This window comes from Penicillium samsonianum (genome assembly GCF_028829775.1).
Source record: "Penicillium samsonianum strain IBT 33392 chromosome Unknown utg000006l_segment0_segment0, whole genome shotgun sequence".
In the NCBI taxonomy this organism is placed as follows: Eukaryota; Fungi; Ascomycota; class Eurotiomycetes; order Eurotiales; family Aspergillaceae; genus Penicillium; species Penicillium samsonianum.
The window spans coordinates 1,266,359-1,292,912 of record NW_026643264.1 but is presented as its reverse complement, the minus strand read 5'-3'; the positions used below and the strand labels follow the sequence as shown (position 1 = coordinate 1,292,912).

The following is a 26,554-nucleotide window of genomic DNA, read 5'->3' as shown; positions in this document are numbered from 1 at the left end:
ACAATTACTTTTCAAGGAGCAATTGACGGCGAGCTGGGGAATCATGCACGAAGTACCGTTTAAAAACAAAAGTGGGGGAGTAACCATCAGAGGAGCCAATGAGTGATTGGTTCCCAACTCCTCTACTCCTTGCTCCACCTTGGAGAAGCTCAAGACTACTCGTAACCCTACTGGCTGTCCCGCCGATTTACAGCCTTGTCGACGAAAGTGGCCGGATATGGTTAGGGGTATCTCTTACTCTTGTTGAGAGTACCACTAGACCGAAATTGGCAACACCTCACTCCGACTCACTGTCGTTGTGGACAACTCCGTGCGACCGGAGCACGGTCAGAGCTTTCTTGCGCTTCTGATTGAAGAAACTGGAATTCTCGTCATTGGTTATATGCTAAAGTCGCGTTCCAGACCATCTCAAGACCATCATCTGGGCCATTAATTCACAGTTCGTGAGGGATCCCCCGAATTGACCTCCACCAGACCCGATGGAGCCTCTCACGAACCGCCTATTCTTCTGTGGGTAAGGGACAAAAAGGTAACGAGAGATAGAATTGTATAAGCTAACGTGAAGTATCAAAAGAAAATCGAGGGGAGACAAATGGACGTCCTTCAACATAAAGCATTAACGTGTTGGATGCGAAAGCTTAGGCGAAGTAATTGGAACTAAAATTGCTCTTGTATCTATTTTTATTACCCTTGTGCGTTAGCACAATATGCGCCGGACGGCTTGAATCAGAAAAAGCGCTCCAAGCCGTTCGTTGGCTATTGGTGATTGCTGTTCAAACCTTATTACTCGGCGTATCGCTTAACAGTGCTTGCTCCGAAATCATCCAGAGTGCTGAACCAGTGAAAGTGCTCTTAGCCATTTGCAGGATCAGTGAGGCCATAAGGGGTAAAGTCTATAAATTGAAGGTGAAGTTTCTCCTACCATTGTCCCAAGTCTCAATACAGAACAAGCTGGTTGATGTACAATCTTGAATCCTATACTAAAATATTTCACTGAGGTAGAGAAACTGAAAATTGAAAAGCTTCGTGACGCGTTGCCCCTGCAACATGCAGCTCTCACTCTGACGGACGAAGAACATAAAGCTTTTTTCATCACTCATGCTGATGATAAGATTGGCTGGGATCGAGTGATTAACAGTTCTATTTCCTGATTCGGATGTTTAAAAGTCATCACAGCTCGGTTTATAAGGCAACTAAGGCACCGTAGGTAGGCCTGACAAAAAAGCACGTTTTGAACGGCGTTGAATTAGGATCGCTTCCGCAAACTTTTATGGCTTGTTCCTATCTGTTAGTTGGAGATGTTAAGTAGTTGGCCGACTGTAACTTCGTAGCATTAGTACTAACTCCGGAACCATGAAGAGATCCACTCTGGAACCATGAAGATATTCGCTTCCGCTCCTGAAGGACCCCCAGGATGGGGCCGTGTTGCTGTATGTTTTCTCCCAAAAGAAGTCTGGGATGTCTCTTACGACATCCGGTTTAGCCAATGATGACCAACTCCCGCTCATCATTCTTTCCTCTTTATGATTAATTTGCCAGGGTTTACGTTGACCATGATGGCAAGCTTAAAGTTGATGAACCACCTTCTATTCAAGAGGAAAACTCCCCCACTGTGTTCACCCTAGAGGTCCGTCGGAACTTCCTTGAGACTCTAGGTAAGCACATAAGCTAATACCCAGAGGCACTGGACAAAACTCATCGGGTGAGACGTCACAAGCGCAATTCTGCTGATACGAATGCTCTTCTTCGGGTTATCCGCCCTGTAAGCTACACACTATCCAGCCTAAATTACAATCTCTTGCCAGAATAGTACGGTCTCTTAATGAATACAGTGCAAGCCAAGGTCAAGACTATCATTGCCTTCTTACAGTTGCTTCACCGTCGTATATGTGTAATCAATTAGAGTCAAAATTGACTTAACTAATTGAGACCAATAAGGAACGCGCCCTATCACAATAAGCAGTGCTAAAACTTAATAAAATGGACCCAATACACGGACCTTTGAAACATTATGGCATATGATTTCTCTGGCAGTTGTGTAAGGACAGTAGGATAGATGGACGACGTCATTTACCCAAAACCCTCGCAAATAAAAGTTGATTTGACCACTAGACTAAAATACGAATCCGTACCCAGCCTAGTGGGTTGTGTTTCAGAATCCAACTATAAAAGCGATACGCAGGCTACCACAACTATATATAACCATATATGTACAGGCAGGTTTTACCACTTCTTAGACGAACTTAGAGCCTCGCCGAGGCTCTAAGTGGCCTAGTTGCCGGCTGTTTTTGCTGCCCTTATGGGGCGCGACTTCGAAACCGTTGGGATGCCTCCGCAAAATCCAAGACGGCGTCCACCGTCTGACACGCGAGGCATTATCAGGCTTACCCTTTCCTCCTTCTTCGGGACCTCCTAGCAAGGTCGACATGCTACTGAACGAGTCGCCTACCTTCGCAAGTCTCTCAAATCTGGACAGTCCAACAATACATGAGTGACGCTCTCTCGCTCGCTGCAAACACAAATTCGTCACAGCGGAAACGGAACACTTTGCCTATGTGGCTAGCCAACAGTGCCCCGTTCGCATTTGTGTCAGCAGCTAGGCTCCACTCCTGGGGAGCACTCCGTAGAGCCGCCTCGTGTATTTGGCCGGTAGTGAGTGATCGATCCGCCGAAGGTGGCTACCTGTTCTATATTCGTTCTATTCCTTCCCCCATTGGGCGTAGATCCTTTACCGGTGTGTAAGGAAAGTAGAATTCGAAAACAATTTAGGGGATTAGTAGAGGGACACCCCCACCTGTAATGGGACACCCCTTTCAGTAATGGGACACCCCCTGCCTGCAAATTCTGGCATCTATTCACCGCTCTTATCACCGCTTTTCTATCAACTTTTGTAGATTCTTAAAGTCCTCTGGCGGTACCTGTATTTACTATATAAACTCCTAGTAAAAATAAGTCACCTAGCAGGTGGAGCGAAAATTTCAATTATAGCTAAGAAGTCCAGTTTGTTTCTTAATTATGGCTCGCACTTTCGAAATCCTCATTCTAAATCTCAAGTCATTTCTCTGCTCATTTTTCATCGCATTTTACGCACTTAATATCATCAATATGGCCTCATTAGGCCTAACATACCTGATGTCGGATTCTGATGTGGAGCTTATCCTAGATTCTCAGCCAATAATTACCTCTGAGCCGGTACCAAGCCCCGAACTGAGCACCCAGCAAAGCCCCGAACCGAGTACCCAGCGAAGCCCCAAGCCAATACCTACACCGAACGCCCCGGGGTACATACAGCTTCCGCTACCTCCGTTAAACCAGCAATTCAATACACCAGAGGAAGGGGCCGAGGTAGTCAATACGTTTGCGCGCCCATATGGCTATGCGGTGACGATTCGGCGTTCTAAATATACTAAGAATGGCGTGAAGAAAACGGTCTACCTTTGCTGTGATCGTGGGCGCGCAGTCAAGTATGAAGAAACGGTCAAAAAGCGCCGTACAACAACCCTTGCACTCGGATGCCCCTTTATGGTTGTGCTTCGGCTAGATCTCCAAACTAACCTTTGGCATCTAACAATTGACGATTCGAAGTCGAAGCATAACCATCAACCATCGCCGGCATCAACCCACACTGCACAACGGAAGCTCGATCTTACCCATAAGAGCGATCAGGTAGAAAATGGGCTTCGGCAAGGACATACAACGCGCCAGATTCTTACTGAGATACGTGAAACGGATCCAGAAAGTGTGCTCATTCCCCAGGATATCTACAACGCACGGAAGAAGCTAAGCCAGCTATTTCTTGCTGGGCGTACGCCGCTTCAAGCACTATTGATAGAGCTTCCTAAGGATGGGGGCTGGATTTTCAAGTATGAACTTGATGATCAATCTCATGTTTCTGCGCTATTTTGTATGCATAAATCTAGCATTGCGATGCTTCGAAAGAACCCCTGGGTTATTTCAATGGACTGCACATATAAGACCAATCGATATGGGCTCCCTTTGCTTGATATTGTAGGCTTTGCGGCTACTGGTTCAACCTTCCACCTTGCATTTGCATTTATGAGAGATGAGAAGGATGATTCATATGAGGTATAATACCCCCAAGACACCTAATCGATTAATTTTCTAACATATTATACTATATACTTTAGGTAATGCTTACCTGCCTAGCCGAAGCATACGAATCCCTCGCTCTCGCCCCTCCCAGTACGATCCTTACCGATAAAGAAGAGGCGCTTATCAAGGCAATTGAGGTCGTTTTTCCCAGCACTAAGCATATGCTCTGCATTTGGCATATCAATATGAATATCCTCAAGAAGGCCCGCCCAATACTCGCTGATCAGGTAGCACAAGCCCGCCGCGAAGCCCAGGCTAATACCTCCCGCAAACTTACCGCCGCCGAGCGCAACGAAGACCGTAAGAAGGCCGAAGCGGGGTGGAAGAAGATGCTACAGCGCTGGAACCGCATTGTGTACGCGATTACACTCGAGGAAAGGGACCAGCAGTGGGCCAATTTCAAAGAGCGATATATAGACCCCCTTTTTGCGCCATTGTTGGATTATATACAGAAGGAATGGCTTGATAACTGTCCCCGGCGGTTTCTTCATTGCTATACCTCGCGATACCTTCATCTTCATGAGATTGCTACTTCTCGTACAGAGGGTGCGCATTGGCTGCTCAAACAGGATCTCCAGGTCTCTACCAATGATTTACTGGTAGTGCTCCGCAGTTTTACCCGGTCTGTAGCGCTCCAATTCGATAAGATACAGCATAGCATCGAGGCCCAGAAAATCCGTCGGCCAACTGGCAATATTCCTAAGCTTTATCGGCTGCTTTATACTCGGATCTCTATACGAGCAATTCAGCTTACAAAGGAGCTCCACGCACGGTATCAAGGGGATGATACGCGGCCAATTCCTCCACGTTGTACCTGCAATTCGAAGGAAACAGCTGGATTTCCCTGCATCCATATACTACAGCAGTACGAAGAGGAAGATAGATGCCTCGAACCAGAGCTGTTCCATCAGCATTGGCATTTATATAGCGTCGATGCTCCTCCTATCGATCCATTGCTTCTTATACAAGACCCCCTCCGTACATGCCGACGAGGGCGCCCCCGAGGCGCTAAGAATTTGCCTAGCACGCAGCCTAGCACGCAGAACCCCCGCTCGTCTCCTAATCCGTTGACTCAGCCCCCTTTATCAGCTCACGAGCGTTCTGTGCACCGAGATCCTTCTTCGTGGGAGGAGCCTCGGGGGAGAGGGCGAGGGCGAGGGCGAGGGCGAGGGAGGGGCCCGGGCCGGGGGCAGGGCGCTGTTCGGGGCGCTACTCGTATTGTAGATGGAGATGGAGATGGAGATGATGATGAAAGTGCGACGATACGGAGCTCAAGGCGGCGAGGCGCAGGCAGAAGCAGAGATGCAGACTTCGAGTATTACTAGTAGTGAGAAATGTATGCTGTTATGCAAATCATTCTGTAAAATAAATCCCTTTTTTCTTACTAAAATTATGCTTCTTTTACTATGTAAACCAGAATTCAAAGCTGCAGAATTAGTATGAAGTGACAGAATATTCGGCAGAAAAGATAGATGCCAGAATTTGCAGGCAGAGGGTGTCCCATTACTGAAAGGGGTGTCCCATTACAGGTGGGGGGTGTCCCTCTACTAATCCCCACAATTTAACCCTCGAGGGCACACACTTTGTTTCTCGGCTCCTACTCGAAACGGGCTTAGTCCCTTCTGGGACAAGCGGTATTTTGTCACCTCCCCCCATAGACAAGATTCTTTTACAAGTTGGCCAAGTTATGCTAAGCCCCGTTTCTATTACGGGCTGAGAAACAAAGCGTGAGTGCCCCAAGGGTGAACTGTTTTCGAATTCTCCTGTATAGATATAGACCCTCCCAACAGTGGTCTATTAGTTGAATCAATCAATCGCCTCATGGTTGGTTTCCCTCAGTACTAGCGCAAATGAACGGCCTGCGATACGACATCGGAGCTTCACCACTATTATGACTCATTTCTTTTGCACTTCCGCTCGAATACCATCTGTATCAAATTTTAGGAGCTTGTAGAGATCGTCCGCTTTCTTGAGAATCGAGTCTTCTTCCTGAGGATCTTTCGACTTGTCAATATTCAAGGTTCATGAAAAGATGGACATTAAGTCTCGCTGACCTTTCTTTCTGAAGTTGATAAAGCGCTGTATCTCAGCCAGCCTTACTTCTCGCGCTTTGAGTTTATCCTCCCATTCCGAAGGCTTTGGGAAGACTTCCCTGAAACCCCCTGAACGGTTAAGACAGTTCAGCTCCTTCTCGCTGACCTTCCCCAAGTAATCGCCAAGGTAACCCATATAAAAATCATCAGTTCCATAACCGCTGGCTCGCGAGAACGAGCCAGCCTGGGATCCCGCTATGACTTTTGTCCAGTCCGGGGAGGGGGAGTTAGGGTTGTCTCCATTGGTCTTGACAAAAATGGGTCCCATTTTTGGTTCCTGTAAGTCATCTTGCCCCTTAATAGAGCAGCCTATGACAATGTTGGCCATCACAGTGCTCGTCAAAGCATCAGAATCAAGGAGGAAAAAGCTTCTCTTAGCCTGTATCATTTCCTGATACTGGTGGAGGATTGCCTGGCATTTTTCTCATGACCGATTGACTGCTCGAGTTTCCCCAAATCCCTTGTCTGAGTAAACCAGTCCCATTCGGCTCCTGGGGGCCCACGGACTGGCAACTGCTCTTTGTGAGGGGCGAAAAAGAGATCTCTACCCATGGCAGACCTGGGTATGTTAATATCATCCTAAAATTTATAGCCAGTGGCAAAACGTACATTTATTTTGCCCGGAGCGAGGGGCAGAGTTTTCCAATGAAGAAATAAAATATGAAGGACGACCAGCTTCTACAGATCTTTGCCCAGGGCAGATATATGAAGAGACAAAATATGAAACATAGGAATACGCCCTTTTCAAATTGTCATTTTTGATTTTTTATTATCTAACCGAGTGGGAAATGTCCCAATTCCCAGCATACGGAAAGGTCGCTGGGCTTCTGATATCACAGGACATGAAATTAAAGTACCTTCATGAAAAAAGCAAATTTGGTTGATGACAAAACATCTATTCCGTAGATCTTTCTAGTGCATTGATACACGAAGCCTCCTTTCAAAGAAAGAGTTTTCTTGGCCCGCAGATATGATTAGTGCGTAAAGTCTACTTGGGAATAAAAACAACCCCAGGAGGCAGCGTCATCGTGCGCCGCCTCTCGGAATCTTAGATGAGCCCGCGGGTTCCATATCGGCGAATCAACAACTTTGTGACCAATCAGATATTAATCTTAATATAGTAACCCCTGAATATTTAGCTTTCAGCTCGCCCGGAAGGTTTGGAGGCGCCTCGCCGAGACATGTTTGCAAAGGAAATCTGTCTACTCGGCCGTACTTTCAAGCGTAGAGGATCATTGCCCCCAGAGGCTAGGTACGCGGAGGTGGATTACTTGGGCCCGTTTGCCCAATCACCGACGATGGCGAATCCAATGTCGGTCGACGAAGTTTTCACAGCATAGGTCTCATGATCAACTATCCCTGACCCAAACTCAGCTCCAATCCCCGGCCCTAGGGTATCCAAGGGCAAAAATAGGAATAGGGCTCCACCTAACCCAAATTAGGCCATCTCCTCTCTAACGTGACCCATTAAACCAAGCCATGGTCCCTGTCTTGTCATCCGTGAGCTGTGTGCTACAGCCTACAGGACGCCAAGCACATCCACAGATTGGCAAATAATGATGTATAACAAACTACCGCTTATAGAATGCTACAGGTATAGTATCCCAACCCTCAAAACCAGTTTTCCTTCAAGTGTTTTCGAATTGCATCCAGATGTGCATTACTCTTTGCATAGGCATTGCAATCCACGGAGTAGATACTATTAGGCGCAGCTAACGAACTACTGCCCCACGAAATTCAACCGTGTGAGTGATCGAGTGCCAGAAGGAGGCTGAGGTCGCTTCTTGCGGAGATATTCCGACGATTCTTTTGTTGATGGCCGACCATAGGTGGTCAAAATTGTGAAATGTATACGGAGTATGTCAAAAACACATCTGCCCCACAATACAATATTTCCCGGTGGTCACACTATATTGTAATTATATCCACTAAACCAATTATTCCTAGATAGACAAACCACAGAAACGACACTTCAGGAAAATCGTTTCAGCTACTGCCGTATGAAGAAAGTGAATTTGATTACCTAGAGAACTCAATTTTGGGACTTTTTCATTGTACGTAAATGCCTGCGCAATAAAATGTTGGATTACTCAAACGAATATAATTGGAGCCGATAGGCATGTGGGCTTATTATGTATTGAACAGAATTAGACGATATAACCAGGTCCTTTATAATCAATAAAATGAGTAGTAGAATGATCGGCTTAGGAATACCGTTGGACACTTCAACTGTCAAGCGTTATTTAACCGTTTCAAATTACCTGCCCTCTATTCCTCTTCCGAATACCCAACATGTCTCCTTTCCGTCGTTCTGGACCTTTCCTGAACCTGAGCGTGTGCGAGCATTCGCTGATAGGGATGAAGTTGTAGCAGAATTTGAGGTTGCGTACCAATTTCCGAATACAACTTGGAATTAAATTGCTGCTCGAGGGTATGTCTTGGGCCTGGCAGGCACTTTGTTGTGGGTATTGGGTCTGGACTAACCAGCCATAACCGTAGCCCGTAAAATGCCAGTGGCCGGTTCAAGGCAATCATCTCTGCACGTCTAGTTCCGGTCAACCTGGAGCTATGGTAGAGGTATTCTAGGCGCCAAAACTTGGCTCTGAATGTATACAAGGTGAAAATGGAGTTATGTCGCTTATGATGCACAGCTAGTGGGCAAGTTAGAAGCGCCGGATGAACTTGGCTTTTCGCACAGACTTTGGCAGCTGGGATCGTCGGGTGCACTGGAAGCCGGTGACCTTCACAGGATTGTAAACATGCCATCGCTTGACCGGCTCGTACGTCGACTTTGTCTTGTCGTCTTGTCGCCATGTAATTAGGGCCTACTGTACTCATCGCTTCATCTGTCATTTTTACTTGGTAGGCCCCTCCCTTCACTAGTAGCAGGCTAACAGTACAGGTCCATTTTGGCTGATACACGCCAGCCTCATCCGTCTGTCTCCATTAACCCTAGCTAGCGCCCTTTCACCTCGATCGTTTCCTCTATATCTTCAAACAAGTCATCCGCTTATATTCTCCTCAACCGCCGGGTCATCAGAGAAAATATCGTTGCAAATTTCTAAGAATGTTACATTTGTTCTATCCTTCCTGCCCGGGCTAAGGCACAATTTGTGTACCGATACATGCATTTTCATTATCGCAGAGAATCCAGTTTACCTCTAAGCATGAGAGCCAGGCACATATCCATTCCAAATTCCAACAAAGATTCAAGCGGATCCACAATCTAGTCCCAGTTCCAGTTTGGAAAGTCAATCAGCTCGTCGAGTATGAAACTGAGCAAGGCTTCTTTGATATCTTGATAATTGGCCCTATTTGAGTATATTTCATGAATTAGGTATGCGATGGACTGCCGGTTGACCTCGTTCCTGAGCGAGACGAAGATAAGTTCCATGGCATCCATTTTGAGTACGTTGATCTCCAAGTCAACAGCCTCGGTGAACATTCGCGCATGGAAGTAGGGTAAGCTGTCGGTAAAATCTTAAACGGAATCGCCAGATCTGCCGGTGTATTTGCCCTTGTACAAGAACTCTAATACATTCCTCACCAAAACAGGCTCGTGCGCATCGAGGCAAACCTCCCCAGAACCTTCCTAGAAACCAAAAAACTCCGTTAGATGAATTCGAAGAGATTTGCCCCGGATTGGGTAGCCCAGTGGTCATTGCGTTGGGTCACACCTCGAAACCGCCCCTGCAGGCTCGGACAAAATACCCCTGACGGGGGACATATAATAGCTTTATGGGCTGGAAAAGCGTATTCACCGCATATGGGGGTCAGATCGCTGTACTTGGAATTGAGGAAATATCTATTTTGCGGCAGCAAACAGGTTAGTGAATGGACGTTCTAGTTCATAAGGGGCTCGGGGCTCTGACCCCTCAACTGCCTGCATAATGGCTTTCTGATTTCCTAAAACACCGAAATCAATCGTTGAATAATCTATTGTAGATGCGGCTTGCCTCAGGGAAGGATACTGGGAGTTGGATGATGCTAAATTACCCCTCTGAAGGACCGCCGAAGGAGGGCTCTCCTGGCAATGCTTATCCAGCAAACCTGCCAATAGATGATCTCGGAAGCTGGTCACTGCTTCAAGAAGTTCATTTTCAATTATAGCATAGGAATGCATCTTGAATCTCTTCAAATTGGCCATGATGATGTTCAATGTTGGACCTCTTAGCTCCCGATATTCCATCCTCTTTAATGAAGGCGATAAACTGAACTTGAGCGAAGAGAACTCCCAAAGAAGATCACTAAATGGTCTTTTGTATATATAATTCACCGCTTTGACATCCCATTAGACCTGACGGCTGTGCCAGTGATTGAAAGTTTCTTGGGACAGCAAGGCGAGCTAGACCAACTCTGGCAGTATTTACGGCCCACGGATTCCCAGTCACGAAAGGTTGCAATTCTCCATGGGCTTGGGGGGATCGGAAAGACACAACTAGCGATTTGTCTCGCACGAGACCACAAACATGATTTTACTGCCATCTTCTGGCTGAGTGGAAAGGACCGAGGCACGCTATTGCAATCTTTGAGCTCTATCTCGCCCCGATTGCCAAAACAGTCACTTGCGAACGAGGTAATGAATGACGAGGTGGAGCAACGAGCTAGAGATGTGTCAAAGTGTGTTAAAGTGGCTAGCAATAGAGGGAAACTCACGCTGGCTGCTCATTTTCGACAACATCGACCAATACTTCTCCTTCAATGGCCCCATTGGTGATGCATATGATATTGCTGAATTATTCCCTAGAGCCGGCCATGGCTCTATTCTCATTGCCTCTCGGCTGCAAAGGTTGACGGAGCTGGGAAATTTAATTTCTATCCATAGACAAAACTTGAAGGATGCGATCCAACTACTCTTACAATGCATCCATCTATCAGTGAAGAATACAGTTAAAGAGCCTGAGAGCAACGCAGGTGTTAAGGGACTCAGTACTCGAATCTTATTTATGATACTGATATATGTAGATACCGTTGCTCTTGCGAGCCGTCTAGATGGACTTCCATTGGCAATCGTCATCGCCGGGGCGTTTATGCGTGAAACTGGAACCAGCATCACTGAGTACTTGCAGTATTACCAGGCATCTTGGTCCGACCTACAGCTGCAATTGAATCCTGAACGCCAGTATCAGCAAGGCAATATGCTTCAAACATTGATGATCTCATATCGTGAGATTCAGAAGCGGGACGCGCACGCAGCGGAACTGCTACTGTTCCTTGCTCGTTTCGATAATCGAGATATCTGGTTTGAACTAATAAAAAGCAGCTATCATAGCTCAAACCTCCCCATTTGGCTCGAAAGTACTACATCAAGCGGACTCGCGTTCAAAATCAGTATCAAGACTCTCATCGGGTTCTCTCTACTTGAGATTAAGGAACAAGAGGGAGACTATGCTATGCACCCAGTGGTACAAGGCTGGTGCATTCACCTTGCTAGCAAAGACAAAAGTGTGAATTCCATCCAGCTCAATGAACTGGCACTTGTATCTGTTGGGTACACTGTCCCTAGTGCAAGTGTCAGAAATTATTCCGAGCTTCAGCAACGGCTTATTCCACACGCGAATTATGCACGTCATGGGAATTGGTCAGGCCATAATATTGCGGATTGGGGAGCATTCCATGGTTTAGGAGACCTCTACAAATATTAGGGGAAGGTGAAGGAAGCAGAGGGGATGTGCCAGCGAGCACTGGCAGGCTACGAGAAGGCCCTCAGTCCATATCACAGCAGGGTGCAGCGGCTTAGAGAGAGGTTAAATGGGCTAAGTATTGCAGATTTAAAATAGTCCATTACCCTCCCTGTGGAATATTATTACTTTACCCTGACATATTCTTCGCAGTGGGTTCAGTACAAGATTTCTCTAAGTTTGAGGCAAACACCCAGTACCCTACTGACCATATAGATTTCGCAAAATGACCTACAATCCAATTTAAAATAATGGCTTAGGAGAGGTTGGGGGAGATCTGACCTTGCTGAATAACGGTCGCAATTGTTTATGAGAATAAGATCCATATCGTGCAGGCTGAGAAGGAGAAATAGAAGTCACTTCATTGATCATCTTTTCGGCATTGTGGAAGATGGCCTGAGCCGAAGCCCGTTCTAGTTATGGACAATGCACCTTTCTATCGCTTTGATCGTATCGAGCAGATGTGCACTGAAGCAGGAGTAAAACTAGTGTATTTGCCACCTTACTCACCTGACTTGAATCCTATCGAGGAGTTCTTCTCGGAATTGAAAGCATTAATTAGACGAGCTAGATGCGGTATGAAAAAGACCCCGAACAAGGGTTTTAAACTTTCCTCGAGTGGTGTATTAGGGTTTCATCTCGAGAACAGAGTGCTTTAGGTCATTGGGACTCACGACTAGTTATTAGGGTTTTTGAGGCATTATGGCGTTGGGCATTGCGGTGACACAATATATACTTCAACAGCTATCAGAATTGCGCGATTCTCTGCTAGCTTTATTTTTTTGTTGAGAATCCAGGTTAATTCTCAGTAATTGACATGGAGCTTTCAATGCTAACCCTAATTCGATATGCTTTGTCACCATGCAATTCTCGCATACCAAGGATTTCGAACTCTTGCAGAATCGAGATTAGCGCCGTCGATGGAGTTTGCCATCTACAACACCAGTTCCTGCATACAACCGCCATGTTGTTGTAGCACAGGATATGATTCCAATTCAGGCTGCATTCTATCAATGGAACACGGGAGAATCCAGCACTCAGCACTGTCACCGCTCATTCAGCCCTTTCTTCTTGATTCTACCACTCTGTTTCTATTACAAATTCATCAATTGAGGGATTTCAGGGGAGGAAGAAGAAGCCTATAAATATAAACTTCTTTCCGTGTATGAAGATATTAGACAGCTTATAATTATATTTCTGGCACTTTACCTATAGTTTCAATTTATTTTTCGCAAGAGATAGTTACTCCTTATTTTACATGCTGTATAGTTCCTCTGTGTACTATTTCAACTTTTTTTGTACTCCCATTTGTGGCCTAATCATTTACTGAAAGAGATGCATCAAACATCAAACAGAAGTGATTAAAGAGTCAATCTAATGCCTACAACACTTTCCGGAACTGCTGTCACCACCTTACATTCGATTTTTTCTCGAACCTTAATGCAAAGATCGGCTAGCCCTTTTTGACATAGCTTCGGGATATGGATATGACGATTTGGTGAATACACAGAAGCCGCTGTAAGCAACATGACTCGTCTACCATATTTATGCCCTATGCCAACTCCTTCATCTTCCTTTCATCTTCATCCAGCTATCATCCGACATTAGACATCCTGATCACCCTGTTTGCTCTCACGAAGGAGAAAACTCGTTCCATCTCGATCGCTTTGCAAGCCTCGGATCTGTAAAATGAATGACCTCACGTTATCCGGGTTTTTAGAGCGGAGTTTAACCACGGTGTAGTGCAGTGCTTGGAATATTGATGACTCGATGTTATGAGATTTGCGCCTGCGATCACTGCCATAGAGGCATTGACAGCCTTTCGCGGTACAGTTCACACATGGAGTTGTACCAGAACACTAGATCCTGTCAGCACTAGGATATGAACGATTCATTACATTCTAACCTTGATTCGCTTTTGGCGACACTCTGTGCAAGCAAGAGAGACATTCCGTCGCTTTTCAACTAATGGACGCGGTATCTGTGATTGGGAGGATGAACCTTTCTCCATTGGCCGCAGCGGCCGCAAGGAGCTTTTTTCTGTCATATCTGGTGATCGGGACTCATAAAGTCGGAAAATATTGTTCATTGTAGATGTCCATAGTAAAGAGTGGGTGATGCGACGGAATTAAATAGTCAATTCGCAGTGCCGGTTCTCTTTGTTTGCTAGATGCAAAACAACCTTGGTGGCATCTTTGAAATAGGACCATTTATGAGACCAGACCTATGCATATTCCCGATCCTGACCCCAACGCTGGAAGTCTCAGAGGCAAACAAAGAACACTTGATTTAGAGGCATACTATTGGATGCTTCCAACCATCTTGGCAGGGGCGCGTACTTTAATTGGACAAAGTGGCCACCCATGCACTAATCATCTCAGCCTGTTTGATGGATATTGTGACGCTAGTTAGTGGCCAATGATTGAGAAATCTCGGGAAAGCACGCTTGCTGCAGCCAGCAGCCCACGCCATCTGTGATACAGATAGCGCTTCGCTGCCGATAATGTTTCGAAGTGGCTAGCCACCATTCAGGTGCGACCACTCGTGCTTAATTAAAGATCTGCGCGTATTTAGGGTAGTGTTCAGGTTTAGCCTGGTTGCTCTGTGTCCTGCCACATCTCCAAACGAGCAGGCATCCGTCTGTTTTGACTAGTTTGCTAAATCAACATTCTAGAACCCCTGGAGACCTTACAAGCCTAATAAAGGAGATGTTTTTACTGTTATTTACGACTGGACTGGAATACTGCCAAGAAGGGAGTTCAGGGGCAGAGTAACCGTAGTAGGTATAGCGTGTTTCGAAAGAGGGTTCAAGAAAGGACCTCTGTGAGCAAATGGTGAAACTGATTTCGATCCATCATGTAACGTAACACAAGGCGAAAGCGGTCGCTACTGTAAGCAGGAACAAGTGAACCTGTAAGTGAAGGGGAACGAACCAACCAGGGGCGATTCGATCCTGAATCTGCGTTGCGATTAAGGTTATTGTGATATAAGTTTGTGGTGTTGTGAACCGAGCGGAAGCTTATCCCTAACCGATGGCGGACCCACCCGCGGGAGGGCCCGAGACCCCTCCCACAAACACCTAAGAAACCACCGCCAGCTTCACTGAGGAAGATCCCGAAGCCAGGATCACCACCGAGAACCGGAAGCGAACCCGGAGTGGAGATGCCTTCGCCCCGTCGGATCCAACGGTCGAATCACCACCAAGGAGGTGTGGAAACTGATCAGCTCGCTGAAAGACATCATCCGCCACCAAACAGCGACCATCACAACCACCCAAAATGAACTCCAGGTCAAGCACAACCAGAATGTCCTCCAGGAACAAAACGAGAAATTGCACGATGAGGTGAAAGCACTGCGAACACAAATCGAGGCCACCCCGCCGGTGACAGCGACCAGGACCTGGGCCGCCGTCGCAGCTGAGGGCGGCAATGGCACCTCCCCGCTCAACCGCCAACGACCCGAGAAAGACCAGGATTGCGTCCGAATGAGCACCCAGAGGACCTTTGTCGACCCAAGAGACAACAATAACAATGACGGAAACACTTTCGGACGATATCTTCCCATCGATGCGGCCAACAACCACATTCGCACTGCATTGCAGAGCGACGCAAGACGCAAGACGCCCAAGTGGCCGGCATCGGCACCACCAAAACCGGCTACATCATTCGATTCAAAAACGCGGAGTCAGCTGAGATGGCCCGCAACAACGCCGAGTGGCTACATAAGTTGGGCAATAACACAAAGCTGGTAAAACCGCGATTTGGAGTCGTCGTACACCGGACTCCGACAGAGGAATTCGATCTAGAGACGGGACACATCCAGGCAGCAGAGAAAATCATCGACGACAACGGCCTAGCGGAGCACGGCTTCTAGATCGACGAGCTGGCCTGGATGAAAGCGAAGGACAAGCCGATGGGGAAATTCGCCTCACTGGGAATATGGTTCGACTCCCCAGAGGGAGCGGAGCATATGCTTCGGAAGCGGCTCCTTATCAACGGGCCACTCATCACTACGGTTGTACAATGCGAAATCAAGAAGAAGAGGTGCTTCCGATGCCAACGGTTCGGCCATCTAGCATGGTCATGCAAGGAAACGCCGCGGCGCTGGCCAGCATGAACGGGAGAGATGTCCACCAGGGGTGAGAGCCCGGTGTCTCGATTGTAGCGGTGAACGCCCTACGGGCGATCGACAGTGTCCAACACCATCGACCTTCAACCCTACCAGATGCTAGAGAAGAATCTCCGCATCCTAGAGTTGAACATGATGAAATCGGGACCGAGAATGGAAGCACTGATCAACGATCCCCAGAGCTTAGAGCTGGACGTTCTGCTGATCCAGGAGCCATCCATTACCACCTATCGCACGCACATCAACCACAGCGCCTGGCGACTATACCGACCTACGACGCAGACTGACGCCGCTCGGTTTCGCAGCCTGATCTACGTCAACAGAAGAGTCTCTAACTCCTCACACCGTCAAATACCTTGCGACCACCCAGATATCGCAGCCATCAAGATCTGGACGCCCGACTCTCAAACCCTTGTCTTTTCTGTCTACATACCCCCAGTACCGCTTTTCACGGGCGATGACGCGTCAGCATTGCCAGCCCTCACTGCGATACAAAAATCCATCACAACCGCTACACAAAACGAGCAGCGCGCGACTAGCTTCATTGTTTCTGGTGACTTCAACCGACATCATCCGATGTGGGGCAACAACCACATCCCACCTAGATTTATCGAAGACGCCAGCGACCTGATCGACTTTTTCCAAACCCACAACCTCCACAGCTGTCTCCCTCGAGGAACGGCGACTTATTGGGCCTTGAATAATCCAGGACAAAGCTCGACCATCGATCAGACAGTGACAGACAACCCGGAACTACTTGTCAAATGTCATCTGTACAATGAAAACTACGGGTCAGACCACCGCGCTACGTATTCGGAATGGAACCTTCAACCCCAGAATAAGCCAAGCAACAAAGCGAGAAAAGCGTATGAGCGCGCGGACTGGGCCAGAATCGGCGAGGAGGTAGCCCGACAGACAGGCCCCTGGAAGGACATTAAGACCCGGCCAGGACTCGACCGAGTTGTGGAGAAGCTCGTATCAGCGACAGCCCAGGCCGTGGACCAGCTCACGCCCGACACTCGCCCAACGCCATACTCCAAACGGTGGTTTACACCAGACCTGAAGGTCCAGCAAGTCGAAGTGAATCAACTGCGCAGAAGATGGCAGGCAAGCTGTGCGGAGCTTGGACGAGACCACGTCAACACCATTACAGCCTTTCAACTTATGCAAAAAAAGCGCCGAGCGTGGACGCGGACTATAGAGAAGGCCAGAGCTTCGCATTGGAGACAGTTCCTGGATGAGGCCGGCGAAGGAAAGCTCTGGAAAGCTGCCACCTAGATGAAACCTCGAGAAATATGGGGGTGTATCCCAGCCCTGAAGGTTGGCTCGGAGGAGGTCACCCAGAACGAAGACAAGGCAAAGGCTTTTCTTGACGCGTTCTTCCCAGTAATAAACACGCCCGACCCTAGTACACCAACCTCTCCACAGCCGGAGCTCCCGTGGTACCCGATCACCGAACTCGAGATTCAACGATCACTGAAGACAGCGAAAGGAACTACTGCACCGGGAGAGGATAGTCTGCCGATGCTGGTCTGGAAGAAGCTATGGGGACATTTGAAAACCTGGATCACCGGCATCTTCACAGCAAACGTAGATTTAGGATACCATCCGAAACAGTGGCGTAGTGCGAAGATTATTATGTTACGGAAACCAGGCAAACTACTCGCTACCCGGCGCCTACCGTCCAATCTCACTGCTGAATACACTCGGCAAGCTTCTTGAAGCAGTGATAGCGCGAAGATTGTCCTACCTCGCAGAGAAAATAGCCTGGTACCAAACAGCCAGTTCGGCGGACGCCCGGGCAGAACCACTAAACAAGCCCTGCTGGCGCTGTCTAGTGCGATTGACAAAGCCTGTAACAAACACAAGGTGGTGACTTTAATCGCATTCGACCTCAAGGGCACCTTCAATGGGGTGAACCGGGTGAGCCTGGATGCCTCGTTACAGACGAGAGGTATTCCAATGGTGGCAAGGAAATGGATCGCGAGCTTTATGAGCGGTCGGCACGCCAACACTGGATTTGACGACTTCCGCACCGAGACCGAGCTGCTGGTGAATGCAGGTCTAGCGCAAGGATCGCCACTCTCCCCCATCTTGTTTGCATTCTTTAACGCCGATCTGGTCGACCAGCCCGTCGACTCCCACGGATGCGCGTCAGCATTCATTGAAGACTACTTCCAATGGAGAGTAGGTCGCTCGACCGAGGAAAACTTAGTCAAAATACAGCCGAGAATGTTCCTACATAGAGGAGTGGGCGCGACGAGCAGGATCGTGCTTTGCGGCGGAGAAAACCGAGCTCATTCGCCTCACCAGAAAGAGGGGAGAGCGCTTAGAAGGGAAGATCACCTTCGATGTAGCCGACGTCAAGCCCTCGCCTTCAGTCAAGCTGCTGGGGGGGGTGTACGACCAGGAACTTCGGTGGAAGGAACACGTTCAGCAGGCCATCAAACGTGCCACCAAGACGACTGTCGCTTTAAGTGGTCTGCTAGAAGTGGAAACCTACCTGCCCCCTACGCATCTCCGTCTTCGCCACCGAGCGCAACGCACTATAGCGAGACTACACACTCTACCCCGTGCCCATCCCATTTGGAGCGTGTTATCGCGCACCCAGAATTGTAGAAACAATGTGGGATCGTACGCGCGCTTTCCTCTTGCAGAAGCACTGAAGACCATGGATGTCGACAGGCTGAATGAGCTAGAACGATCGACCCAATTCCATTACCACCGTGGCGAGCAGACGCATTCTCGGAAATTGAGCTTGGAAGCGACCGAGAAATAGCGAGAGAAAGGGCAGATTCGGTAAGAAATACGTCCGATATTGTTGTCTACTCGGACGCTTCCGGACGTGAAGACCATATTGGAACTGCCATCGTCGCAATCAACGACCAGGAAGAGGTGGTGGAATCTCAACAGGTGCAGGTGGGTCCGACGGAACGCTGGTCGGTCCACGTAGCAGAGCTCATTGGCATCTTCTACGCGGTCGAGATGGTGTTCAAGCTAGCCCACCGGCGCACAAATGCCGGAGATGTAGTACGGTCAACGGCACAATCGTATGTGACAGCAGATCGGCCTTGCAAGCAATCCAGAACCCAAGTACCAAATTGGGACAGCGAATCGTCCATGCAATCATACAGGCAGCCTCCGAGGTTCAGGCAGAGAATATCATACTCCGCTTCCAGTGCATCCCAGGACATTGTGGGAATGTCGGGAATGATGCAGCAGATCGACTTGCTAAGGGAGACCAGACTGTATTGGTTGGGAGAACTTAGCGAGCATCTTGAGTGCGTCTGCTAAAGAAGCAGTTGACAATCTCTTGGAGCTTCGTAATAACGCAGAATATTGGCGCATGCGGTTTACAGACATGGAAAGAAACACTTCGAATTTCCTACGTTCTGTTTTTGGGCGGATCGATATTTTTCACACTATCCATGAAAAACTCCGTGATTGCCACAACGATCACCATACGAGCTTCTCTAGTCATTTATCCGCAATTCAGATTCCCTGCGATGATGTCCGAATCACAGGCGCGATATCTATGCATTCCGCACTTCGCTCTATTCTCAATGAGATGCTTTCTTCCTTGCAGAACAATGCGTGGCTATGCAAAGAGACGACAAATAGTACACTACGCTATCTTTTCGGCCTGATAAAGGAGAATGACCCTACAATACGGTTGATGGGTTTCGATGCGGTTTTGAGAACTATTGAGCGGGAGCTTTCGGGTGCTAATCGTGAGGAAGCGCCGCCATTCCCAATTGCCCAAGTCTTTCACGACATGTCAGTTGTCGCTGCTTGCATGCAGGAGACTTCCAAACACTACAATCTCATCCTCAACCTCGACGACAGACATTGCGCCCTGGCCAGCGATGCCACATCGGAGTGGCAAGAACGTGAACGACCGTGGGTAGACGATATCGAAAACTTTCTGGCAAGAATCGGACGCACGGGGAATGAGTTCAACAAAGAGGCTCGAGATGAGAATACCCCCTTAGAACATCGCCACTGCACGTTCTGGAATCGCATTGATGACTGCATGAGAAAATGGAACAACTCCAGTCTTATTGTCTCCATTCTCGACCAGGCCCCGGTCCCAAGAGCATCCGCATCCACAATTTTGGAGTCGGGATGTGGTTCGCAAGATACGAACTCTATGAACTCCACGCCGACTGAAACAAGATGAGAATGTCGCGACGGCGGCGGCGGCACACCCCACTGAAATATCCAGAATCCTTGCGGGTCCCCGTCTCATCCATCACAGAAGAGCCGCGTAGCCGGCCGACTGTACATATCACAGCAGAGAAGGATATAGTGTTTTGGGATGACTTACGGAACGAGAAAGGACAGGAGTCCTTCGAGGCGTGGAGACAATTTCTAAGGAATATCGGTTTCGTGTGCATAAACCAGGGAGGAGCAGGGCGTCGATTTGAACTCAAGAGGGCCCAGGGGGGTTCTCATGCAATTGTTTATCATGATTTACACGGATCGAATGGAAACAAGCTCCCACATGGGTTGGCGCGTCGAATGTGGGCCCGTAGGCTTGAAGACCAATTCAACGTCTCCTACCAAGAGAAGGAACGGCACTGCTGTGAGAAGACAAATTAGGGGACGAAGAGTGACTTTGATGCAGCGCTCTAGTTCGAGATTGACCGAACAGTGCAAGGTTCATACCTAATCTGGAAACTCGGGGGCACCGTCGGAGGGTCTTTGAATCTGCAACTGTGTGTACTGAGAGTACATGAGACGGCTACCATGGGGAGGGTCTGGGGCTTTTTACGTGAAGATTCATGCTAGATTTTGAATTTCAATATATAACGCCGCTGGAATTGGCTCTTTACCACTTTTTGGCTGCACTGACTGCTGTTGAGGAAACTGTAAACCCTATATAGTGATTGGAGTCGAAGTGAGTAATTGCAGTGACTGATTAGAATGGCTAAACTCTTTCCCTCCCACACATCCGGGGTCCTTTACAAGGCTTAGTCGGCTGCACCACAAGTATCGGACACACGACGTCTCCTTTGAGAACACTCTGGAGGGTCCTAAAATACACAATCGGGCAGCACAAAGAAAGGATCTCGAGCGATTACTTAAGGAGCTTAACCGTCATATTCAGTAACGGCAGGATTCATTCTACTATCAATACCATTCATACATGGACTCTTCATACATGGACTCTTCATACATGGACTCTCGTCACACATGGTCCACTTCATGTCTGAGCAAGAGAAAAAGGGACACGTCCCTCCCAAATTCCAATATTCAAGAGATCTACAACCCAGCCTCAATTTCAGTTCAGGATACCAATCAGCTCGTCGCATATAAACTGAGCAAGGCTTCCCTGACATCACGAGAGAGACCCTATTCGAGTATATTTCGTGAATCAGGTAGGTGAGAAAACGTCAGTTGACTACGTTTCAGAGCGAGACGGAATCATTTGCACTAGTGTTTGCCTTTGTAGAATAACTTTAATGCAAGAACCGGCTCTTGCGCATCAAGTCGAACCACTCTCATGGTTTGCTATGATTGAAATTGATCAGTTAAAACAAAACTTGGGGAGAGTTTCTCCAAAGAGATAGCGCTGATGATACCACAAAGCCCTTTTGCTTAATCATTTCACTTCTTGCATGCTGAGCTACTCTCTATCTCTAGACTTAGCTATAGAAAATTCCTGATGAAACTAAAGATCGAACACAGGGTCGCATATGTATCTCGGGAGATCTTGCCTACATCGTCCCAAAAGAGCATCTTACGCGGACGCAACCTTGTTACGAGCTTGATCTGGATTTGTTATCGCAAACACTACAGCGACAGGACATCAAAAGCAATCCACAAACAAGGTCGCTGGTAGGACGGCTTCCTGCTCCTCACCAATTTGCTATTATTCGTATTTATTCATATGGACGATTTGTCAAGCATGCGCATAATGGAAATACGCAAGCCTGGATTGTGGAAAACACTAACCTACTTCGCTCATCTAGACTACCAGGATATCAGACGAAAATAGCAATAGAGGCATAGACTTCTATGCCTCTTAAGATACTCGGCACCCTGCCCAACTGCACGGCAGCAGACCGTGTTAGAACGCCCGGCGCTATGAACTAATGGCGTATATCAAAATCGGAGATTTGAACCTCTTCCTAACCCTATCAGCTGCCGATTTCTAGCAGAATCCATATACCATATATCCCAATAGTGTGATATCAGGATTTCTTCCAGAGGAAGGGGTTGAAACCGTCATTTGAAGTGAGCGACTTCTGGTGCCGCTACGAGTGGTAGGGTCACGATCGGTCCACAAACATGCCCTATATCGGATAGTCGGTTCCTGGGACCCGGGCTTCTCTACCAGTATCATTCCGCACGTTGATGGTGCCCACCGGGTATGGTGATGAGTATGAGGCAGGTAAGATGCTACCAGTCAAAACTGGGGCAGCAACCGATGGTTCCCTCGATACGTACAAGTCGCATGGAGTGTAATACATTTCAAAAAAGGGAGAATCGAGATGTGTTAGAGAATTAGCTGGGTATTAAAGTGCCCGCGTGGCTGGAGGAACGGAGCTGCCTCAACTTTATAATCTTATATTGATGCTCTATGCTTGTGACACCGTCGCGGGTATCGTTTTGAATTTTATCTAATTCCAATTATTAATATTTTACAACAGATGGTATTAGCCGAGGTTTGAACAGAACGAAGCTAATGAAGCAATCAATGGGTCTGGGAATCTTTGATAAACTAGTTTTTAGTTTTTAGTTATCTGAGATCCAACCGCCAAGGCGCGTCAGGGCCAAATCAGAATCTGATCCTGCATAAGTTAGCGATTACATTCTAAAAAGGTTCTGCCGGAAGGGAAGAAGGAATATTCTGCACACAAATACCAGATTGTTATTTCAACAAGTACTAAGAAGGTCAGGTAGGCCATCGAAAACAAACCTCTGTAAATTTATTCCTGATCAAGCTTTGTTCGACTTGAATCTTGGTAGCGATCCGATTTGTGCGGGCTGTTATTATCATCGTGTCATTTTCGAGACACAGGACCCATCATTACATTACTATATTAGAGATGTTGATTACGGACGGCGAAGGAGACCAGTATGATTTTACCAAGTCGTCGGGTTCATCCTTGCTGGGAGTTCTAGAATCTGGCTTTTTCCACCTGCCGCCTCAGTCCAGTCTAATGTCGAGTCTGGATTTATGTTTTGGCCGACTTTTGATTTTGAACCGGCCATTCGTAAGTAACTTTTAAGTGCCCGGATTCCTGTTTTCCCCATGATGCCGAGCCAGAGCAAATCAAACCAAAACACGCACGACGAAATGAATTTCAAGACATTGATCTCCGGTGAAGTCCGCAAGCCCATCGTCAATATGCAGGTGGGACTAGTAAAGTATCTGAGCGCGGGCAGCCCGAGCTTTGGCTACGAGTGGATGCTCCAGTCAATAATAATACTGACTTAGACGATCGTGGAACAGCGAGCAGATAGTTGAAGACTAGGAATGGAGGAGACAAGGACATTTACCCAATTTGTGTTGCGCGAAGTGCAAACCAGCTATAATCACTATGAATGCCGTAGAATTAGCAGTTTGGATTATCTTCACTGTGGCAAAAACGAGACCCTTATACACTAGCGCCTAGCATCGCCTTCCATGTTGCGAACATAATCGTGCCAAGCCCACCACCACCTAATTACAAGATGTTCTTTCGAACCCTAATCACATGGTGGTAAGCTAATCCATATTTATGTAGCTACTCCCGTATTTTGAATCATGTTCCGGTTCCGAACAGTGAGATGTTTAACGAAGATACTAACTAGTCTTATCACTGATATAAAATACATAAGCACGAATCACAAGCTGTCAAAAAAAAAATCACTCGGATGATCTCGGCCCGGCATAGTGACCAAGCTTCCTTTTTCTCATGTTCTGGCGCAGTTTTCTTCTATATCCACTTCTTGCACAACAGGCGCAAACATGAATTCTCGGACAAACTATATTTTATCGCTCCCACTGGAGGTGTTGCTGATGATTTTTGAGAAATTATCCAACATTGTTGAGCCTTTTTCTCTTGCGATAACCTGCAGCACACTACTTCGTCTTTTTAAAGACCATGGTGACAATATTACTATGTCTATCATTGTAAGTCTAGCTTCGTATGATGACTCTCAACACAAAAAAATTGACATAGAGAAGCGTGCTTCGGAATATCACAAATACGATGCTCCTCTCTGTTACTTGATCGACACAATGCACGGCAAAGAGGAAGAAGATATTACCTTGAAAAGTCCCTCTCTTTTGCCAACAACCTCTTTAAGTCAGCTTGATTTCTGTCTTGGCCGTGACTTTAACGCCTTTCCCTCCATGAGTGACAAAAATGATTGTTTTCGTTTCGTCCAACGGATTCGCCTATGGTGGAGGCAAGCTAATCAATTGAGAAGCTTATATATCTCTCACATGAGCCAGTACCGGGGTGCGCTATCATATCACTGCGACGTTTCGTACGAACAATCCGAGAGATACACGTTGGCGTGCTATGCAGATTGCAAAGACCAGCTCGCTAGCAAGCTTTGTCCTCTGCCAAAAAACGAACAAGAGAAGACCGTATCCAAAGAGAGATTTTATCGTGCGGTAATGGGGCGCGTTTTGGATACAAAAGCGTGGCAGTTTCTTGCGATCGTTGAAGATTCTGATAACCTAGACCTTGACAATCCTTCATTCGACAAAGTCATGGATATGTGGTCCGGTAATCTTGACCGCACCTTACAAGAAAGCCTTGAAATTCTTGAAATATTTGATTATACGTTGAACTTTTTGCTACACCGTGTATTCAACTCCCCTGAAGACAACCCGTTGTTGGCAGACCTGAACACCACAGGTCAAACTCGAAGTGATATGTACCTTACTTCTAACTCCACAATCCTATCCGCTTGGAATGTATTTCTTACGCGTGTCCAAACATTTTTGACCCCTTTTGACATGTTGTCCTTATTCAAGGGAAATGACGAGACCAAAGCGGAAGCTTCACCCCTCCTGTTCCAGATCATCTGGGAATCAAATAAGGCCGATTCCATTGGAACCATACCTGGAATGAGACAGGTTGAAGAGGACGTGGTAAGCAAGCTGTATAAGCTGTCTCCTGGGAAATGGAAAGGTTCTATGGCCTTGGATCATACTCATACGCCCTGGGAGGATTCTGAGGCCTGGGAGGATTCTGAGGCCTGGGAGGATTCTGAGGCCTGGGAGGATTCTGAGGCCTGGGAGGATTCTGAGGCCTGGGAGGATTCTAAGGCCTGGGAGGATTCTAAGGCCTGGGCGGTTTATCGCCGTCATCATTGGCGGGATAGGATCAGAGGACAAGTATTTGCAGATTCAATCATTGACATGGGCCCCTATGACGTGCAAGACAGCAGTCTCTGGTGGGAAAAGCTGGAACCATGTGAAAGTCATCATAAAGATGCTATATTATCTGTACAGGAAGATTGGTTCCTTCTTAGAGATTTGAGTCAGCGTACTAGAGTGCCGGATCGTTCTTTGCGGCATTATCGTATGCTGGATTCACCACCTGGGTGATTTTTCATGGCATGAAATGGGTATTTATGTTTGTTTACCATGAGAATGTGATTCAGTGCTATCATACCACCGTCTCGAAGTCAGAGCTACTGCATCACGTTAAACATCACCGCCATCTGAAAAAAAAAAGGTACCTACTACTGCTCTGGTGGGGGTGGTTGAATATCTCTAAACACCTGGCCTGGTTTCCACGGAAACATACCACTTTTGGACCAGCCAGCGGTGATATTCCTGGACGTCATCGCCGTTTTCCGCGCTCATTTGTAGAGAGAGAGCCAAAATGCTCCAAACGTACGGCATTAGCTCCTCCCCGACATATTAGGTCGACTTATTCCCGGTAGGCTATTTCAAGTTCACTAAATACACCCGCGCCACACGGCTGAAGCTTATGCGAGGTATGTGACGGAAGTCGGCAAAGGATAATATTTTCTCATATTTAGATTACATTATAACTATATATATCTGCAACTTTAGTATAAATTCTTAGTAAGTTTAAGTTCTTAAGGTCTATTATAAGTATAGATCGTATTATATATAGTTAATCCTAAAATGATTAAGGTAATTTAGTTATAGATAATACCTATTATTATAAAAGGAGTATAGTTATTTCTTGGATTCTATAACTTCTATTATTAATTTATCTAAAGATCATATAACGTTATCTTAAAGCTTTTATACTAGTTAGTCAGATACGATATTTTATTTAAATAGTCTACTAATTATAAAGATATATTCCTACTTTTAAAAAAGAAATTAGTTAAAATGCTAGTCCTTTAATATTATAACCGTATTTTAGATATAGTCCTATCCTAGTATTATAAAGATAGCGACTTCTAGTATTTAGTAGCCTTCTACTTAAAAATAATATAAATAGCTAAATTAAATTATAAAGTATATAATAAAAAGCTTCTAGTAATTATCCGCGCTTTATAACAATAGCGACTAAAACTTAAAAGACTTTTATAGAAGGATTATTTTAAAAT

At 46.9% G+C, this 26,554-nt stretch overlaps 6 protein-coding genes across 6 annotated transcripts; 5 read left to right on the top strand and 1 right to left on the bottom strand.

The window, feature by feature from the left end:
- Nucleotides 1–3,105: 3,105 nt before the first annotated feature.
- Nucleotides 3,106–4,705, top strand: N7471_010573 (transposase; the record flags this gene model as incomplete). Its single annotated transcript, XM_057283292.1, has 3 exons — nucleotides 3,106–4,086; nucleotides 4,149–4,468; nucleotides 4,657–4,705. 3 exons carry the CDS (start codon nucleotides 3,106–3,108, stop codon nucleotides 4,703–4,705), a joined length of 1,350 nt encoding a protein of 449 aa, XP_057132271.1.
- Nucleotides 4,706–6,009: 1,304 nt separating this feature from the next.
- On the bottom strand, nucleotides 6,010–6,474 carry N7471_010572 (uncharacterized protein; the record flags this gene model as incomplete). Its single annotated transcript, XM_057283291.1, has 2 exons — nucleotides 6,010–6,110; nucleotides 6,168–6,474. 2 exons carry the CDS (start codon nucleotides 6,472–6,474, stop codon nucleotides 6,010–6,012), a joined length of 408 nt encoding a protein of 135 aa, XP_057132270.1.
- Nucleotides 6,475–10,816: 4,342 nt separating this feature from the next.
- N7471_010571 (uncharacterized protein) lies at nucleotides 10,817–11,851 on the top strand (the record flags this gene model as incomplete). The annotated part of the gene is made up of 1 exon (XM_057283290.1): nucleotides 10,817–11,851. One exon carries the CDS (start codon nucleotides 10,817–10,819, stop codon nucleotides 11,849–11,851), a length of 1,035 nt encoding a protein of 344 aa, XP_057132269.1.
- Nucleotides 11,852–19,583: 7,732 nt separating this feature from the next.
- Nucleotides 19,584–20,195, top strand: N7471_010570 (uncharacterized protein; the record flags this gene model as incomplete). Its single annotated transcript, XM_057283289.1, has 1 exon — nucleotides 19,584–20,195. The coding sequence occupies one exon, from the start codon at nucleotides 19,584–19,586 to the stop codon at nucleotides 20,193–20,195; it is 612 nt and encodes a 203-aa protein (XP_057132268.1).
- A 3,084-nt stretch (nucleotides 20,196–23,279) lies between these two features.
- N7471_010569 (uncharacterized protein) lies at nucleotides 23,280–23,462 on the top strand (the record flags this gene model as incomplete). The annotated part of the gene is made up of 1 exon (XM_057283288.1): nucleotides 23,280–23,462. The coding sequence occupies one exon, from the start codon at nucleotides 23,280–23,282 to the stop codon at nucleotides 23,460–23,462; it is 183 nt and encodes a 60-aa protein (XP_057132267.1).
- A 993-nt stretch (nucleotides 23,463–24,455) lies between these two features.
- On the top strand, nucleotides 24,456–25,503 carry N7471_010568 (uncharacterized protein; the record flags this gene model as incomplete). The annotated part of the gene is made up of 2 exons (XM_057283287.1): nucleotides 24,456–25,417; nucleotides 25,476–25,503. The coding sequence occupies 2 exons, from the start codon at nucleotides 24,456–24,458 to the stop codon at nucleotides 25,501–25,503; spliced, it is 990 nt and encodes a 329-aa protein (XP_057132266.1).
- Between the last annotated feature and the right edge of the window lie 1,051 nt (nucleotides 25,504–26,554).